This window comes from Phasianus colchicus, chromosome Z (assembly GCF_987193195.1).
Source record: "Phasianus colchicus chromosome Z, bPhaCol1.hap1.1, whole genome shotgun sequence".
Classification (NCBI taxonomy): Eukaryota; Metazoa; Chordata; class Aves; order Galliformes; family Phasianidae; genus Phasianus; species Phasianus colchicus.
This window is the reverse complement of record NC_143476.1, coordinates 56,070,878-56,089,721: the sequence shown is the minus strand read 5'-3', so window position 1 is coordinate 56,089,721 and position 18,844 is coordinate 56,070,878. Positions and strand designations below refer to the sequence as shown.

The following is an 18,844-nucleotide window of genomic DNA, read 5'->3' as shown; positions in this document are numbered from 1 at the left end:
AAAAAATTCTGGGATACTTTCAAGGGCAGTATGAAGGTTTGCTTTTCATTGCTATGACTATGAAATTATCTTTCCTTCTCAAACAAAGTTGCTGGAAAACTAAGAGATAAATGAATTCTGAAACAAAAAAAAATTTCAACAATAGGTTTTGGCTTCTGCTTATATAGGACACTTCATACAAGATGTAAATCTGGTATGTTCAAAATAGGATTCTCTCTCCTGTGTTTCTGAAGCCATTCTCAGACTTTAAATTTAGCACTTAGCAATACGTGGCATGTAACTATTATCTCGTTTGCCTCCAAGAATTAAAATACAAATGGAAGGCTTTGAGCTTTGGCAAAAATGTTTGAATATCTAAATAATTTTACATCTTGTAGTGGCAACTCTGTTGATTCTGTTATTTAATGAAATGTAATGAAGAACATGAGAGGAACATGAACATATACAACCTATCAAGTTCCAAGCAGATTCTTTATGTTTGCTTTTCATAATTTGTTTAGCTAATGAGAATTCCTAATAATAACATTCTGAATCTAGGTAATACTAAAATGCTTTTAGTTATAAAACATGGCAATTATTTTGTTGGGGATAGAGATAGGAAAGAGGAACTATGTTTCACCTAGTTGTCAGAATCTAATTGCAGGAAATAGAAAGTCATTAAAAAGGCCTAAGGTTAAGCCATTTTGGAAAGATGCAAATAACTTACTTGGCTGTCTCTACGGTGTTTTTATTTGCTGTAGAAGTGAGCAGAGAGCAATTCTGAACTATCAATCAGGTTCAAAGAAGCCTTAAGTCTGGAAATATGACTGCAATGTTAACACTACATCAGATTCCTGGTACAAATCTGAAAATAAAGTAGAAGCATGATATTTATTAGACAAGAAATAAATAATCTGATGTATGGTTTTGGACTTTGACATGTACTCCTCTTGTTTTGTTTTGTTTTGTTTCAGTTTGGTTTGGTTTGGTTTGTTTTTTTTGTACACGATAAAATGCTGTGCTTCCACATCTGTGATACAGACAATGACAGATATAAATTATATGTAATTGAATTTGGAATACATTGATTGATACTTATAAAACCCTTCTGTTTCTCCCAGTCTTTCTAGATTGCTCCAGAGAAAAATTTCACATGCTAGCTGTTAAGCTTTCAGTATTGGTGCAGTTGTAATTTGTTAAAATTCACCATTTCCAAGTTCTGTTACTCCATCAAATCTGAATCTTGGTTTAGCCTTTGATGAGGTGTTATAGTATTAAAAAAAAAAAAAAAGAAAAAAAAAAGAATATACTCAAGAATATTTATCAGATTAGTCAAATAATTTTTTTTTTTTTTTAACTTGGCACAAGAGATACACAGGTGCTTGGAAACAAAACAAAACAAAACAAAAAAACATTTTGCATATCAGCAGCCTTGGACATACTGAGGGACTTTGCCCACTGTCTTCCGAGGCAATTAGTTCATTATTGTTAAACCTCAGCTCTCTTGTCAATAACTTTTTATCCAAATCACAATGGAAATCTGTTGGTTTTCCTTAGCTCCTGTTGGCTGTGCAACTTTTATCTATCTGGTGTTTCAAGTATGGGACTGGGCTCTTATTAAAATATAAAGCTTCCAAGGGTCTAAACTTTTGCTGAAAGGCATACTTGGGGATGTATGAAAAACTTATGTGATGATGTGAGGAGTGGAATAAAAAGATGAAACAAATACATTCAGTCTCTTTTTACTATGTTTTTAAATGCTAGAAATGGAACTGGACTTTTGGCTGAAGTTTATGGTATTTAGCCATGGGTATTCTACAGTTCATTGATGGTGACACCCTTTACTGGGAGAAAGAGTAAGACTGTAGGCAGGCTTTATACTGCCTTGTACTTCAACCAAACTCTGTTTCTTGCATTTTGGAGTTACACTGAGAGCAGTAGCTCTCTAATATGAATGTCTCAAATCGTAGATAACTGTACCAGTTCACACTTTCGTAGACTTTCCTTAAGTTCTTGATTTATTATTTCTGGTGTGCTTTACAGCTGTTACTTTTAGAGATATTTTTCCTCTCAGAAGTATTGTGAGGAACTGCATTATTTACATGAAATAATATTATGGAAATTATGTAAATTCCAATAACTGAGTTTTATACAGATGTGCCTATTCTTTTTGTCTGAAATTTCACAAGAGTTTGCTGTCCCTTATGGCTTCTATTTCTGCTTTTTAGTCACCCAGTTGATTAGCTGTTTATCTTTCTGTCACTGGAAAAAATCCAGCTTGGTTAAGCTGAGAGGAAGATACGATAGTAATTGCTTGCAGAACACTATCTGCATATGATCCATCTAATTGGCTTAACAATTAATTAATAAATATACATCTATTTTGTGACAAAAAATAGGCAAAGAATCTGATAACATTTTTAGATTCATATACAGGTCTCCACTGATGTTTTTTCGAGGCATGGATACTCAGAATTGCTTAGCAGCAGTCGGTTTTCCACAGTCGCATTTTAAGCAGCAATATTACAATAGCAGGCCATGTTCTATGGAGTAGTTCCAAGAATCATTATCACTCTCATAATGAGAAATTAAGGCAACCTTGTGGCATAAAAAAATGCTAATAGAAAAGCATGAGATCTGGCAGATGTCCTCTGGTAATGAAATGCAAAGGACTTGAGAAGATAAGAATAAAACATTTCCTCACTATGCTAGTTGGTCACTTCACAACAAAGACTCCTATGGTTTTATAGATTGAATTCTGCCCTTAATTTCCTTGCCAGCCAGCACTCTATGCTCTCTCCTGAACTGTCTTCTGAGATTAACTGTATGTTCTGTCAGAGACTGTTCTGTCTCTGACCTTTATATTATTTTGAACTGAGATTCAGTACACTCTCTACTCTAGCTGTCTCATATCTAGCTATACTTCAAAACATAAATAAGACTTCAAGAGATGTGATAACTTACTCAAATCAGACTTCTGTTGCCCTTAGTCTAGAATAATGACAAACTTTCCCTTAGATTTCTTAGGTAAAAGAAATCCGTAAGCAATTGGCTTTCCTTGAGCATAGGGAGTTATGGAATATAGATTGAAATATGCCTGATAATATACATTTAATCAGGGTTGGATGCAGTATCCTAGAAAATGTGGCAGCTGAGCAACAGTTTGCTCTGATTTCTTATAAATTCAAGTTATCTGACTCAAACCACAATTACCTGAAATGAGCTCTATGAGAGCTACTACTGTGAGGAAATAAGGTCTGATAAACACTTTTCTGGAACCTCGAGTAATTCTGGATATTGCTGCAGCATGTATGTCAGTCAATGCTTTGATGAACTTTTGATAAGTAAGATCCCATGTGGATACGTTTAAAAATGTAGAAGACAAGCTGTACACCTAGAAGGATCCTACACAGTGATGATTTTGTTTTTGCATCAAAGACTCTACATTCCTACTTTAATTAGAGCATTTTTTGTGCTCTTTGTTTTTCCTATAGGATGGTAATACAATACTGAATTGCAGGTTTTCAGAGATTGCTGCAATGTGAGTGCAGGGTTGGATAGCTATGTAGCTTATATGAATGCGTGCATACATGCTATTCAAGACCTGACCTGAGGAATAGCAAAGAACCTTTGCCCCCTTCCTTAGTGAGTTTTGTTCTCTTGAACTTCTAGTTCTACTCTGAGCCTCAGCTTTTCTTATCACACAGTTCACGACGTACAATGCAACACAGAGTTTTGTCTGAATTCTGCCTTTCAAAAATAAATTCTGTGCAATGCTTCCAGCATGACACCCCACAACCTGGAAGAGAGCTCTCATTTCATATATACAGCAGAAAGAGAGTGATAAACCCCAGACATTTTTCTTTCTGAATATTTACCAAAATCTTTATAGCTGAGTGCAGCACAGGCAACATTTAAGTGCTTTTTGTGTGAATCATAGCACTGTGCATACCATTGAGTCTCAGAACAGCTGACAATAGTTGTCTACTTATCATAAAAGGAATAGGAGGCTCTTTTGTTATGTTTTGTTTTGTTTTCAGTGTAAGCTCAGAAACAAATTGGGTATGTTTGTATCTGTAGGTGAGCATGGGTCTGTGGAGACAGGAATGTTTTGAAGTTTGGAGATAAAATAATTTTTTAAGATGTACTTTGGATGCTTCTTTGGATGCTTGTAGTACTCTCTACTCTTTTAGCCACATGATTATCTATTATCATTGGTTGTTTTTTTCTAGACGCATTTTGGGGAAACAGCCACTCTCATTTAATTCCACGTTGTTTTTTTTTTTCTTTTTTTCTTTTTTTCTTTTTTCTCAATTCTGTGAAAACTTGTTATTATTTTTGTGTCTGTGAACTTTTATGAAAAAAAGATTTAAACACACAGGCCTCACTATTCTCCCTTCTAACAGCATGCCTGATACTTTCTTCAAGAATCGATTATTTTCACATTTAATTTTTCTGAAATACTTGATTCAGGCTATCACATTTTTTACCCTTATGATAAAATTAATTGAAGAAAATTAATTAAAAATTTAAAAATTAATTAAAGTTCAACATCTATACTAGGCTGTATTTAATCTTGTATTACATAGTTCATAGTTAATGTCACTATTATGTCAATATTATGTTAGTTCCAGCCTGACACACTTTGGCTGGTAATGCACATTTCAGTGTGCATGATAAACCTCCATCTGATTGCTTGTTGTATGTACTTGGGGAATATGCAGTGAGGCCAATCTTGTATCTTTAAGTGCTTCCCTGGGAATCTCTTTTTGGCTACAGAAGATCAGCAAAAGCATTAGCTGCAAATAAAAAACCATGCCCCATTGTGGCATGCAGAGTATCCCTTCAGAAGTGCCTGTTGTCATCTTTGCAGACTTTCAATAGCAACGTAATGATCTTTGTCTAATGGAGATCTAGTTACTGTCAGTAACAGAAGGCATATGTCCAGAGAGAACAAAGGAGCACTTATTTTCACATTCCACCGATGATATTATGATAACATTTTTTGTGTTGTCTTAAAAAAAATATTGTACAGGTGCTGTTGACTTGATAGTAATTGTAATTACAATAAAATGTTTTGTGAAAGGAACTTAAGCTCTCTTCATCAGTCCTAGTTTTAAAATGCCAGTCAAATTCTGTGTAGTAATACTTTGCATGTTACTGTATACAGTAAAACAATACTCTAGATTCTTTCTTGTTTTCAGTCTTCCATATTTTCTTTGATACTAGATAGAACTAAGAAATTGATCCTGACAGCTGTAACAATTCCTTGATAAATCAGTTTGTTTATAATTTTTCAGTTAATCTCTGTGGCTTCATAAAATCTATAAAAGTAACTAGAGAATGGGTGGAGAAAGACAGAATGTAAAGAAGAGTCCAAAAGACTTATGCATGAATGAAGAAGGAAAATATTTGTACTTTGCTCTTGTCTGAAAACTGTAGCACAGAGATCACAACACGCCACATATCCTGTCTGTACGAGGGATGGCTTATACATACTTATACATATCAAGCATATACGTCTGAACATACATGCTATATCGGAGCCTAATGACAGCTGTCTACTTCTGTTCAAGGCATGATTTCTTTGTCATTGATCTCTTACTGCCATGTATCTCTACATATTCCACTGGCATGCTGTTCCACACCTACAAACTTAAACAAGGATACCTGAAGAAAACCTTTCAGCTCCTAGTTTTTCAGGTATTAGTTGGACTGTTTCTGAAGGTACATTGCTGGTGAACTACCAGTTTTGGTAGTGACATGATATGGAATATGTAGTATTATGATATGAATATGATATGATGGATATAATGGACATGATAGAGAGGAGTGTTTTTCTTCTCCATAAATATATGATCCACTGTCTTGGATACTGATAAACAGCAGAAACAACCTCTCATGTTGAACTTGTTGAGACTAACAAACATAAGCAATGGATTCACTCCAAAACAAGGACATCTCTGCAGAAATACTACTGGCTTCTGTAAGTAGGCTCTCCCTCCAAAGTCTCCAAGATTTCTGTCATCTCTTGAGGGACAGAAGAGGACCATGTACAGAATACAAGAGAGCTGTGTCAACTTTTATGATATGCTCAGAGATTTGGTTGCTGAAACTGAAGATCTGAGAGCAACTTTCTTCTTTTCTCTGGGATTGTACTCTTCAGCAGTGCTACAGCTATAAAATTTCGTCAAATAGCTCTCCATTCTGTCAAATCATTTAATGACTCTTTTCATCTTTAATCTCAGCCAGTGCTTATCTTTCACGTCCAAGAAAATCTGAGAATTGCTTGAGAATCATCTTCATCTTCCTTCATTTATTCCTTCAGTTACAGGGTGCTGCTGCTTACAGTGTTCCTTTTTTAGGTCCTCTTGTCCTACATATCTGCTCTGTAAGATTAAGTTCTCAGTGCCATCACTTTCAGTTTTACTTATTTTAGTGTGGAAAGAAGATAAAACTTTTTTTATTTCTGTTTTCATCTGATTTCTTGAAAGCTGTTCTCCTTGTTCAAAAAGCTGGATTTGTGGAATGATGTAATGGAGCACAATGTGGTAATTTCGTAAACACCCTGTTCCTATTGACTAATCCATACTTCACATGCACTTGCTTTCGTTTTCTAATTACAGATGTCAGTGAAGTCAACAATGAAGAAGACAGTGCAGCTGAGAATCAAGAAAATGACAGAGGAGCAGGTCAGTAGGTGTGGATAACTTTGAGGCCACGTTCAGTTATCTAAATGAAAGAGGGAAGGTCTCTCTCTCTAAAATACTACCTTCCCTCATATTTTCATTTCTGTCACAGATAAAGAGAGGAAGAGAGCAAAACCGAGAACCAGAAGGGGACATGGAAGAGGAAGAGCCAGGCATGGTGGTGAGGAGGATGGAGATGATGAAGATGGAACAAGGAGAGCTGGGCAACGCAGGCAGAGAAACCGGAGAGGACGGGGCCGAGCAGGAAATGAGGGCAGTGATTCTGAGGGGGATCCTACAAAAGCCAGAAAGAACCAGGCAAATCAAAAATCAAAGGAAGATGATGAACAAGAGGAAGATGAAAAAGGGGGTAAGAGTGGAAAAGGCAAAAATGAGAAGAAACAGGACAAAAAGGTTGATAAGAAAGGGAAGAAAGAAAAGGCCAACAAGAAGAAAAAGGACAAAAAGAAATCAGGATCTGGGTAATTCTATACATATATATATATATATATGTATTAATATAAAACAATTGTTGCCTTATGTAAAACCTGTTTTCATTTATAGCTGTGAAATGCCAAGGGTTGGCATGATTCCCTGCCAAAGCTGAAAAGGAGGTCTTATTTTCTTTTATTTTTTTTCTGGAGTGAGGAAATTCTGACTGAGTGAAGTGGAAACTGTCCATAGAGCCAAATCCACCACAGTGAAATGTGGTCCAGGGCTGTCATGGGTCCAGGGTGGAACTTTTGAAAATGACCATACAGACACTTCTGACACCACCAGTATCCCGACATTAGAGACAAATTTCATAAAGCAGAACAGAAACCTCAGCTGGGGTCCCCTTACTGTAGTTAAGTGTCCCACATTCTTGAGCTGTTCTCTGGAGTGACAGAGAAAGGAATAAGTGACAGAGTGACAGTGAGTGAAATCTCCTACTTTTTTCCTAAGCAACCAAACAACCAAAACCAAATCAAGAGCCAGAACCAATCATTTCCATAATCCCAGGATCTAGTTCTATTTCCAGTGCAGAATCAAATTCTTGACGCTTTCCAAAAGATCAAGTTCTTATTTCCTATCCAGGCTTGAACTAGCTTTTTTTTTGTAACAGATGAAAACTTTAAGAGTTCAGAACCAAGAATGAAGATAAAATTTTCCAAAGTTTGTCTACCACTTAACTCCCGCTGAAAATTTCCCTATCACTTTTCCAGAGCATTTAGTGCAATCTGGGGTCTTTGGAAAATTGCTCTGACGCAGAACACTTCTGAAAACTCTTTTTATTCTTTTTCTGTTATCCTGGTGTTCTCTGGCAGCATACCCCTATTTTGAGGAAACAGTCCCTGAGAACAGCGTACAAAAGAGCTAATGGAGCTCAGCATGTTTTATCTCGGAGGAGAGGAACAGAAGTCTTCTTTCCTCCATTCAGCACTTGCGACAGCCGTTTATGTTCCCAAAGGCAGCAATAGAGAGCACAGCAGCAGTCAGAAGGAAAAGAAAATACAATGAGATATGCTGCTGCATTAATTTGTTCATGTTCCCATTTAGTACACTTCTAGTTTACTTCCTTTCCCTACAAGAATATCTAAAATCTTCCTTTGTACTGGCTTGTTTCTGTGGTGCCAATTGTTCCCCACTGTGCAATTTCCTGTACTCACATAAGCAACAGGCCTGAATCTGCCAATCCATCTTCCTTTGTTTATTGCTGTTGTCTTCTCTTGCAAGCATTTACTGAGTGTTAATTTTTTAAAAAAGCCACTTAAAATATAAATTTAAATGAAGATATGATGTTTTTAATTGTATTCCAATACTCTGAACATATGTGAAATACACATGTTTAGTCTGAAGAATTTAGTTTCTATCCAGATCAACACATTGTTTCTGAAAGTAAACAGCATGTTTTGAGAAAATCTGATGATGCTCTGGAAGATACTGGAAGAACATTATATTCTTAGACATTTAGAGGACCAGCTGACAAAATTATGTGATAGTAAATACAAGAATATTTAAAAGGATTTTCAACAGAAAAAGAAAAAAAAAACAACAACAAAGGGAAAAATGATGGTGATCTATTCAACTATTGTTCACGTGAATGATTTGCAGATCTTAGAACAGAAGAGAATGATGTGAGCACAGAAGTGTAGCCCATCTAACAAGTCTGTGAGGACCTACCATAGTAAAAGCTAAGTATTCTCTGAAAGTATCTCATAGACTCATATAAATTTGATTTGGAAGTGACCTTTAAAGGTCAGCTAGTCCAATTACCTTGCAATGAACAAAATCCGAAGCTAGATCAGAGTGCTCAGAGCCCTGTCCAACCTGACCTGGTATTTCTCCAGTATGTGGCAACCACCACCTCTCTGGGCAAACTGTTCCAGTGCCTCACCACTCTTACTGATGTAAGATGTACTTTTTTTAATAGCCAAAAGTAGAGATAAAGCAAAACAAATAAAAAGTAAAATTAATATAGAGAATACAGAAGATTCCCATAGGGGAATATTGTACTTGTTTCTATGGATTTTGTTGTCCACAAATAATGAACAGATACTTTTTGGCTAGGTATCAGAAGTCAGTGGATTCTGCTTCGCTTACCATTTTCCTACATCCTGCCTTTCCCCTTAGTCAGAAATAACTCTTTATAAACTAATCATTCTGCTTAAAGAAATCCTAGATGAACTTTGTACTTATACATATTCTAAATCTTTTGTTCTTTTTTTTTCAATCTGCTTGAAGTTTTGATCGTCCTATAGTGAGTTTCAGGGTTTAATTCTATGGCAATTCTATGGAAGTTGTTTCATGATCACTTCAGTTATTGATATCTCTTACTGGGGTGTGAGAAGGACCTCTCTATATCATCCCCAAGATATTTTGACAAATTACTCCATATAGTCTCTTTGTGAGGATCTGTGATATTTGTTGTTTTCTGTGATACTCCTTGGTTCAAAAGCTAGATTTTTGTTCCTCATTGACTTGTCTAATTGTCTCCAATAACTAGTGTACCTGGTAGTAACTGTTGAAGCTACAAGTAGAAAAGTAATATTATATTCTTCTTAGTCTATGCATTTCTGTTTTTACTCTGAGCAAATCAATCAGAGTTTAGTTGAATTATTGGAAGATACAGAGTTTTTGCGGGAGTCCAGAGGTACATAGAATTATAAGGCAGTACTGGCACGGCATCTTCTTGGTTCTAGGAAGTGCCAAGGGGTGTTATGGGGATTATCATTAAGCAGTAGAATTTTCTCACACACACAGAAAGAAAAAAGTAGTCAAATTTATTCAGTTACCACTCCAGAGTCCTACTGCTCTTTTCCCTGAAAATATCCAAATATATAAAATAAAATATATAAAATAAAATATTACTTCTACAAAATAGCTTTTACAGTAATAAATATAATTTAAATCCGTATAAAAGAGATAAGACTAAAACCAGAACACAGCTGAATATTACAGACATGTTCATCAAGTGTATAATAAAATAAGGCAGTGTCATTGATTTCAAGAGCTTTACAGACTTAAGAAAAGATGCCCTGTCTATATTGAATTGGAGTCAAGGAAAACAAGGATTATTTTGGAATTATTGAGCAATCTTTTCTGCTCTGTGTTAGCCTGAAGGTCATGGTGATCTCTTCTACCCTTTAAAAGTGTGAAACACTGCCTTTTTTGAAAGATTGACACTTTTGCTTGCAGAAGGCAAAATTCTAATTTCCTGGATTGAATCTCATAGTGTTCAACCACTAAACGAGTTACAATTGCACAAAGTTTGATTGTGTTTTGTAAAGAGTCTTGAAAAACCCAAGTAAATAAAATCAATTAGATTTCTTAAAGATGGGTAAAAAAGCCTGAATTTTGAATACTTTTCTGGCTCTAAAGGAAACTTAAAAATGGAAAATAAAGCAGTAGTGAGCAATGGGCAAAAGATCCTTTAATAACTATGCTTGTGTTCTTCATGGCTTCCTCTCCTCAGTAAGATAACTATATTAACACCTGCCCACCATATTTCCCTTTACTTTCACTGCAACCTTGTACATCTGTATATTTCAATTTTGCATAGCTCTGCTATCATCTTCTTTTCTTCTGTCAAAGGAAGTTCTCAGTACTGAGCTTTGTGTAATGCTAAACAGCTGATTGTAAAAAACAAGGATTTAAAGCTTTTCCTAAAGGAGTTTTTTTTCTTATTTTTTTTTTTCTCAAATACATCACTTGTTTTGTCTTTTCTTTTTTTCTTTTTTCTTTATAATGCATTAGAATTGTATAATTGTACGTATGTATGCTTTTACTGACTTTATCCATTTGGCCTATTCACATTTTCATCGCAACGTTAGAACAACCATATATATGTCTGTATCAAAATTCTTCAGAAACATCTTGATATCTCTAGATTTATATTTTCTGTGGAGCTGTTTTTCATAACACGAATCCTGAAATTTGAAGGCCAATTAATTCAACTTCTTAATGTTCAGTAAATAACAGTTGAGTCATTAATGTTGCTACATCTGATTACTCTGAGAGTCTCTCACCTCCGTTTATTTACTTTTGTATGCCTGCAGTTTTTAAATTATCCTCCTGCAGTTTTTGATGTAATGTTGTCTATTTTATAAAACCTTAAGGTAGATGAATAATGAGAAATTCACGTGTCTACATTACCAAATATTTTTGCTTTTGTTTTGAAACTTCATAAATATTCTTGCTGCCAAGCACTTGTGACGAGAGAGAATGCATTCAGATACTTTCTTTAGATCACATAAAGTTTGACTATGTCTTTGTCTTCAGTGAGAGCAGAAGAAAAAGTTCTTTAGGTTTCCAGAGGACTTAAAACTATATTGTTATTTGGCTTACATAGTGAGTCAGCTCTGACACTGGATTTTGAATGTCATAGAAGACTGATTCTGAGACTTGATAAAGTTTGAATTACTGTTAACAAAACAAAACATGAAACTTTTTTTAAGTAGTATATTTCAAAATTTCGAAACATTAAAGAAAAGCAAAGACAACAGAAAATAGAAACGCATCAAATTTTTTTCTAAGAGCTCAGTTTGTGGTAGTCATCATTGTTAGCTTTTTAGAGCAGGAAATCAAATTCTGGTGATTTCTTACTTATTATTTTCCTGTTTGATGACATAAGAAGTCACACTTGTTGCTAGAGATGTGCTGTATGCCACTGCATGTGATTAGATTGCTCACAGAAAAGCAGACCCATGTGGTTTTCTGAATCTTTCCCATCTCTGAAAAATTACAGCTTTGATTAGGTGATGGACTGTCAACTGGTGTTTAAACCTGTCTCCTCTCTTCTGAGGCACACAGAAGTATGGTGAGGAAGTTCATTTTTTATGGCTCCAGTTATAGTCCTCATTTGCAGAATTGGATTGGACCCAGAGGGCTGGTTACTCCTGCAGGATGCATCCCAGAATGACTGCTGCTTTTCATCTGTAGTGTGACTGCTTGTGGTGTAATGCTGGTGAAGCACAGTGCAGCCTTTGTGTTGATACTAAAATTAACAGTGAGTCTATTTTCCCTTCAGTGCAACAGAGAAGGCATTGTTATGGGTCTCAGAATTTTGATGAATTTATACCATGTATGTGCTCCATGAAAACTTATGTCCTTCCTAATTTTTGGTGATGTTTTTTATTCCCATTTTTGTCTGAAGCTCTGGTTCTGACTCTGAAGAGGAGCCGATTACTGAGGAGGAATTGGCCAAGCTGAAAGAAGAGGTAGAAGAAAAAAAGAAGCTAATTGCCACGTTACGAAACAAGCCGTGGAAGATGAAAAAGAAGTTGTCAGTTCTAAAGTATGGTTTGAATTTCATAATATCTATCTGTCATTCTTCTATGTACTGTGTTGTATTTTTCTGAAGTTTCACTTTATTTCTAGACCTACAGACACAATTAACCTTGAAACCTCTATTATCTTTTGTTCTCTATGTTTGCTAAATTTATGTTGGCAATTGCTTCAAATGATAAGTTTAACCTCTTCTTAAGGAAAAATGATGCAACTTAAGAAGTAACACAGGGTAATTGTAGTGAGGAGAGAAGAATTTTCTTTTTATTCTAACTTTCTCTAGAGAAGAATAGATTTTTTTGGAGTTACAGAAAAGGAAACATGAATGAAAATTGAGCTTGATTTCTCACGCATTTTCAAGTTTGCCACTTATAAGTTTGCCAGCAAGTCTATCATTACATTTTCATTAGTGCAAAAATGTCAGTTAAATTTCAGTTAAATTATCAGTTATATTTTCACCAATCACTAGAAACTGGGCTAACAAATCGAACTTTATTCTCTTGCCAAAGCTGCTGTACTCTGTTTTCAATAACTCATTCACTGCAGTACTGTCCAAACATTAGCAAAATGTATGGTTGTGTTGAATTAGGCACAAGTAACAGAATAACAGAATACTCTCCTCCAGACGGTTTTTGATATGGTGAGAAAACATGAATGGAATGAAAGAGCATATGAAAAGTGTTGTGGAAGGTCTATGACTTTTTCTTTTTGTAAAGTAAAATTATTCTGGGGAGGAAACGTTTACAAATGAACATAATGAAGGCATGTTGTGAAAAAAGAATACATGGGACAAAGCAAAAGAGAATCGAGTACCTAGGAGATGTAAAGTGGAAGTATTATGAAAGTCAGGGAAATTTCAGGAGAATTAGGTGACCAGATTATATAATCAGACAGCAGTTACTATATTTTGCATAGTCTGTAAGTAAAGAACCAACGTGTATAAAATTAAAATCTTAGAATTTTATTGTGCCAATGTAGAGGGCCTATGTTTTTATAGTTATCCTATTCCAGCAGTGCCATCAGCTGGTTCTCTCTGTTTGTTTATATGACATAAAAACAGAAGATAACTAGTAAATGTACTTACGGTGAGAGTAAATAGTGACTAACTAGAGACAGAAGTCTTAAACATTTTTGTGTGTTTTATGTTTTAGAATAGCTGCTATCTATTTGTGAACTTCTGCAGCCTATGTCATTCCCAGCTCAGAGGGAGACGGGATATTAGTCCTTTCCTACCTTAAAAATCTACCTTACTATGAAATGTTTGTAGTTGGACGAGTACTTCTAGTCATCCTCAGTGACTGAAAAATGGCATAGCTTTTGAGTATTATGAGGTGGACTTTCCCAGTTACACCAATAACATGTTTTCAAAATCTTATTCTTGTTATCTGCCCAAGTAATGAGAATTATTTCTTTATTAATATTCAGTGTGAATTTGGCTTTGTACATTTAACATGGGCAGTAATTCTATCCAAATGTCAACCAGTTTAATCAACTTTTATACTATTATATTCATGAAATCTAGACTGGGAGACAAGGCCTGCATTTAGTTTTATTTGTCACCATCAGAGGGATTATTTTAGTAAAAATTATTCTTCAACAAACTTCTACAGGAGCTGTAAAACAATATTTTTATTCTTCTGGATTTTGCTATAGCCCTCTTTGGAGTAGGCTTACAAACTATTGGCACTTTACTTTATTTGCCCTAGAAGAGAATGCTTTCTAAGAGAAAATGTCAGTTCTTCAGATTAGCTTCTTTTAGTCTACTCGTATTATCTTATTAATTATGAGCACATGTATTAACATATTTTAGTATACTGATATATTTGTTTCAGATTTGTAGTCTCATAATCAATAGCCTGATATATTGACATTGTTCTTATATATATGGAAAATGGACAAAAACTGACTCTAAGTACCTTAATGAGTTTTGTATACTCCTATACTATCAATACAAACTTTTGGAAAAGAAATATAAAGAAAAGCTAGCACCTGGGACTGTCATCTTGTTCTTTCCCTATGTAGATTTTTGAGTACTATGGGATGCACAGAAAAAAAATGTCCTATCTACTTAATGCTAGAAGAACAGAATTCCTGATTCTTTGTCTTTCAGTTTCCACAGTAAAGAAACTCAGGTTTCTTCTCAACATTAAAGGAAAAGTGCTTGTTGTCAGCCAAACAATACTTCCTGATTGCATTTTTTTAGTAGCTGTTGTTTTCAAAGAATGAAAAACCGTGCTTGCTTGGAATGATATTTATGACAATATAAAACAAGAAAATACTTTTCAGAGTATTTTGGAAGAGAATTATGAAGGTTATGTATGAATTTTTGTTCTTTATCTATGTATATATTTAAGAAAAGTTAATTTGAAAAAAAAAAACAAAAAACTTTTTTGAGGAATTATTCAATTTCTACTAATTCGCCTGCTTTTAAAAAGTGATAAAAAAATAAAAATTGTTGAAACATTTTGCTTAAGTATTTCCAAGACTGAACAACTTGCTCACTTTTCTGGTTCAAACCCAGCTTATTTTTCAAATGTAAAAAAAATGTTATTACTTTTTTTTTTAAAGAAATAAGCATTGGAATTAAATGTTCAGTGTTTTCCATAAGGGTGACACACATGAAGGCTACATTAATTCACTCTTTTTTCTAGAATTGTGTGATTAGGGAATTAATTTTAGAACATAGAAGCAAAACTGGTTGCTTTGTTGCCTTCAGTCAAAACCTGACTGTTACACTCACTTTTGAAATAGCATTCTTAATTGGGATGCAGTACACAATTAGACTAGCTCTAATTTCTAATTTTTATCCTTGAGCCTTGAAAGATGAATTTCAACAGCCTCTGCCTGTTCTCTGAAGAAATGTGACTGATGATATTCCTCTATAGCAGAGTGTCCCTCTGGCGTTTGGAGTTGAGCTGTACCAGCACATTCTGACCCTCGCTGGATCTTCAGATATCATGTTTAGGTCTCAGTAAGTCTGATGATGAGAAAAAGGGAGAGAAGACATGGAGAGGAATGAAAGGATGCTATGTGGCAAATAGCATTGCTTCTCTCACCTAATTAGTAGGCATGGCTGTGAGCAGATGATGTAGTAGTCCTTGCTGTTGACAGCCTTCATGTAGCTGGAGCTATTACATTATAAGATTATAGATTATAAGAGCCATTAGATTATAACAACCATCAGCTGTTATTTATGATGCTGAGATTTTGACAGAGGGTGTTAAACTATTAGAAAGATTTTTGAATTAGAAAAAGATACAAAAGATAAAACCAATGGGCCATAGCTTCTAGCATTGCAAGGAGTAAGAACTCCATGGAAGGCTATCCCAATTTACAGCTGAGGGTTTGATTTTGGGAACTTAATCATCTATCTGTGCATTCTCCCTGTTGGGTTTTGCATGAGTATGAAGGAAAGGGAAGGTTCAAAAGCTGAGCTGCTGTGTTAGGGTCTGGAGTACTCCCCTCATTAGAGCACATTGCACTTTGTATAGACAAATGTTTGTGCTGTAAAATAGTAAACATTATTAATAGCTATGCAGTTTATGTATAGAAGTTTATTGAGATGCTTATAATATAGACAGAGGATTATACACAAGAATCCAGAAATGTTCCATCAGTGACTCCAGTTTTGAACTGTAACAATTATCAAAACAAGAAAAATTACAACTGGCTTTTGAAAGGTTTTGGCCTCTCAAAGAAATTCCAGTTAAATACAGATTATACAGAGAACTATGAGAACTTAGTTTTTTAAAATAATCCAAGGAGAAAAGCATTCTTATTTTTATATGCTGGGGACAGGTTATACTTTTCCTTCCTTCCTTCCTTCCTTCCTTCCTTCCTTCCTTCCTTCCTTCCTTCCTTCCTTCCTTCCTTCCTTCCTTCCTTCCTTCCTTCCTTCCTTCCTTCCTTCCTTCCTTCCTTCCTTCCTTTTTCTCTCTCTCTCTTTCTTTCTTTCTTTCTTTCTTTCTTTCTTTCTTTCTTTCTTTCTTTCTTTCTTTCTTTCTTTTTAAAGCGTCATTTATTTCATCACAGAACACATCAACACAGATCAAGTGAAAATATAATATTTTTTTAAGCATAGAAAACCCAAGGATATATATATGTATATACATGCACCTCCTTATATATGTGTATCTACATATACAAACTTATAAATAAAGTTGCACTATATGTAACTTTGGATGTGCTATTTGCAGTCCAATGAATCTGTATTTCATGTGCCTTACTATGGACATATTGGCAGTCTTGGAGGACAGCCTGGCTGTCCTGAAGGCCAGCTGGGTATTGAATAACACTATAATTTGCTCATTATTACTGCTGAACTGCTTTCAAGTGAGATGGACCCAGCAACAGCTGTTTGACATTCAGTTTTAAGCCAGTCTTTTTAGACTTGGAAAAGTCCTGGGTGATCAATATTTATACAACATTTGTTTTTAATGAGTTTTTAGACCTTCCTGAACTGTTACTGAAAAATGTGAGCAATCTGCTTGAATCCTGTTCATTAGCAGCAACCTCTGAGTGCTGTAATTTATCCTCTCTTTGCAACACTGAAGTGCTCGAAGTACCGTACACCTAGCACTTTGGGAGCTGTAACTCCACACCTCTTATTAATAATTAGCTCAGGCTTCTCTGGGACAATAATGCTGGACTCTATGCAACATTTATAAGTTCCTTGTGTCTGTAATTCAATTAATAAGGTTACTCTGAAGCTTCTTTAAATTCACAGTTAGCTAACAGGGCACACTTTGGCCTATCTTGTGATATAGATAATTTACCTATAACACATGATACCAGCGATTACAAAGCTCAGTTTTGTTGCCCTGTGTTGCTTTTGACACGTCCTCATGTTAGTAAAGTTGCACTACTTCCAAGGGGGTGTGCATGTGTATGTGTGTGGTTTTGGTAATTGTTGGGGTTTCTAAAAGAATTCTATGGGTTTCAGACTAATTTATACTGCTTGATTATTCCATGTTTCTTCACATTCTACTTTTAGAATAAAAGAAAAAGAGAAAATGACAAAGTGTGGCAAAAGCCTACTAGGATGTATAAATGGAGGCCTTTTAAGTGAGGAGGATTAAATATCAAGGTAGAAAGCTGAATTAAATAACATATTGGTTTATACTTAACAAAAAAGAACATGTAGCAGAGATTTGAAAAATACAGTGAAAGTGTGTTCCCTGACTGAATGTTGTCGTGTTGTTGCTGAACTTTCCAAGATTTTTACAGAATAATTTCATTTATTTCAATTGCATAATGACAGAATCACAGAAGGGTTTGGGAAGTATCTCCAGAGGTCATTAAGTCCAATCCCCTTTTAAAGCAGGTTCCCTTCAGCAGGCAGCTCGGTAGGCATCCAGATGGGTCTTGAGTATCACCACAGAATGAGACTCTGCCACCTATCTTGGCAACTTGTTCTGGCATTCTGCTAGTCCAACAGTAAATACATTTTTTCATGTGTTTTATGGAACTTCCTGTGTTTCGGTTTATTACTATTGCCCCTTGTTCTGTCTTTGCACACAACTGAAAAGAGCCTGGCCCCACCCACTTGACTCCTGCACTTCAGATATTTATAAAAAGTGGTAAGATGCCCCTCAAACTTCCCCAGGCTGAAGAGTTCCAGGTGTTCCCCTGAGGAGCACTGGTTACAGGCCTTCAACCGGACTCTGCACTGCTGATGCCAACCCTCTGAGCTCTGCCAGTCAGCTAGTTCTTAGCCCACCTCATCTGTCTCACACTTCATTATAGAACGATGCTGTGGGAAACGTTGTTAAATGTCTTGTATTTAAAAAACAAACATCAAGGAACATATCATCCACTGCTTTCCCTCCATCTACCCAGCCAGTGATGACATCACAGAAGCTACTAGGTTGGTTAAGCATGATTTTTCCTTGGTGGATCCATATTGATTACTCCTGATAACCATCTTCTCTTCCAATTGCTTGGAGATGACATGCAGAAAAAGTTATTTCAATCATCTTTCATAGAATTATAGAATGGCCTGGGTTGAAAAGGGCCTCAAAGATCATTGACTTTCAACCCTCCTGCTATGTGCAGGGTCGCCAGCCAGTAGACCAGAATGCCCAGAGCCACATCCAGCTTGGCCTCATATGCCTCCAGGGATGAAGCATCCACAACCTCCTTGGGCAACCTGTTCCAGTGATTAACCACCCTCTGCGTGAAAAACCTCCTTCTAATATCTAACATAAACCTCCCCTATCTCAGTTTAAAGCCATTTCCCCTTGCCCTATCACTATCCACCCTTGTAAACTGCTGTTCCCCTTCCTGTTTATACATTCCCTCAAGAACTGGAAGGCCACAATGAGGTCTCTGGGGAGCCTTCTCTTCTCCCAGCTAAGCAAGACCAGTTCCCTCAACATTTGCTCATAGAAGTGCTGCAGCCCTCTGATCAC

The 18,844-nt window shown here is 35.7% G+C and overlaps 1 protein-coding gene across 1 annotated transcript in view; it reads left to right on the top strand.

Moving 5' to 3' along the window:
* TMC1 (transmembrane channel like 1) overlaps nucleotides 1–18,844 on the top strand; it is a 52,204-nt gene that overhangs the window by 2,161 nt on the left and 31,199 nt on the right. Inside the window, exons 2-4 of the mRNA XM_031608765.2 lie at nucleotides 6,606–6,671; nucleotides 6,781–7,150; nucleotides 12,304–12,444. Coding sequence (XP_031464625.2) covers nucleotides 6,606–6,671; nucleotides 6,781–7,150; nucleotides 12,304–12,444 — 577 coding nt within the window. The remainder of the gene's footprint in view (nucleotides 1–6,605; nucleotides 6,672–6,780; nucleotides 7,151–12,303; nucleotides 12,445–18,844) is intronic.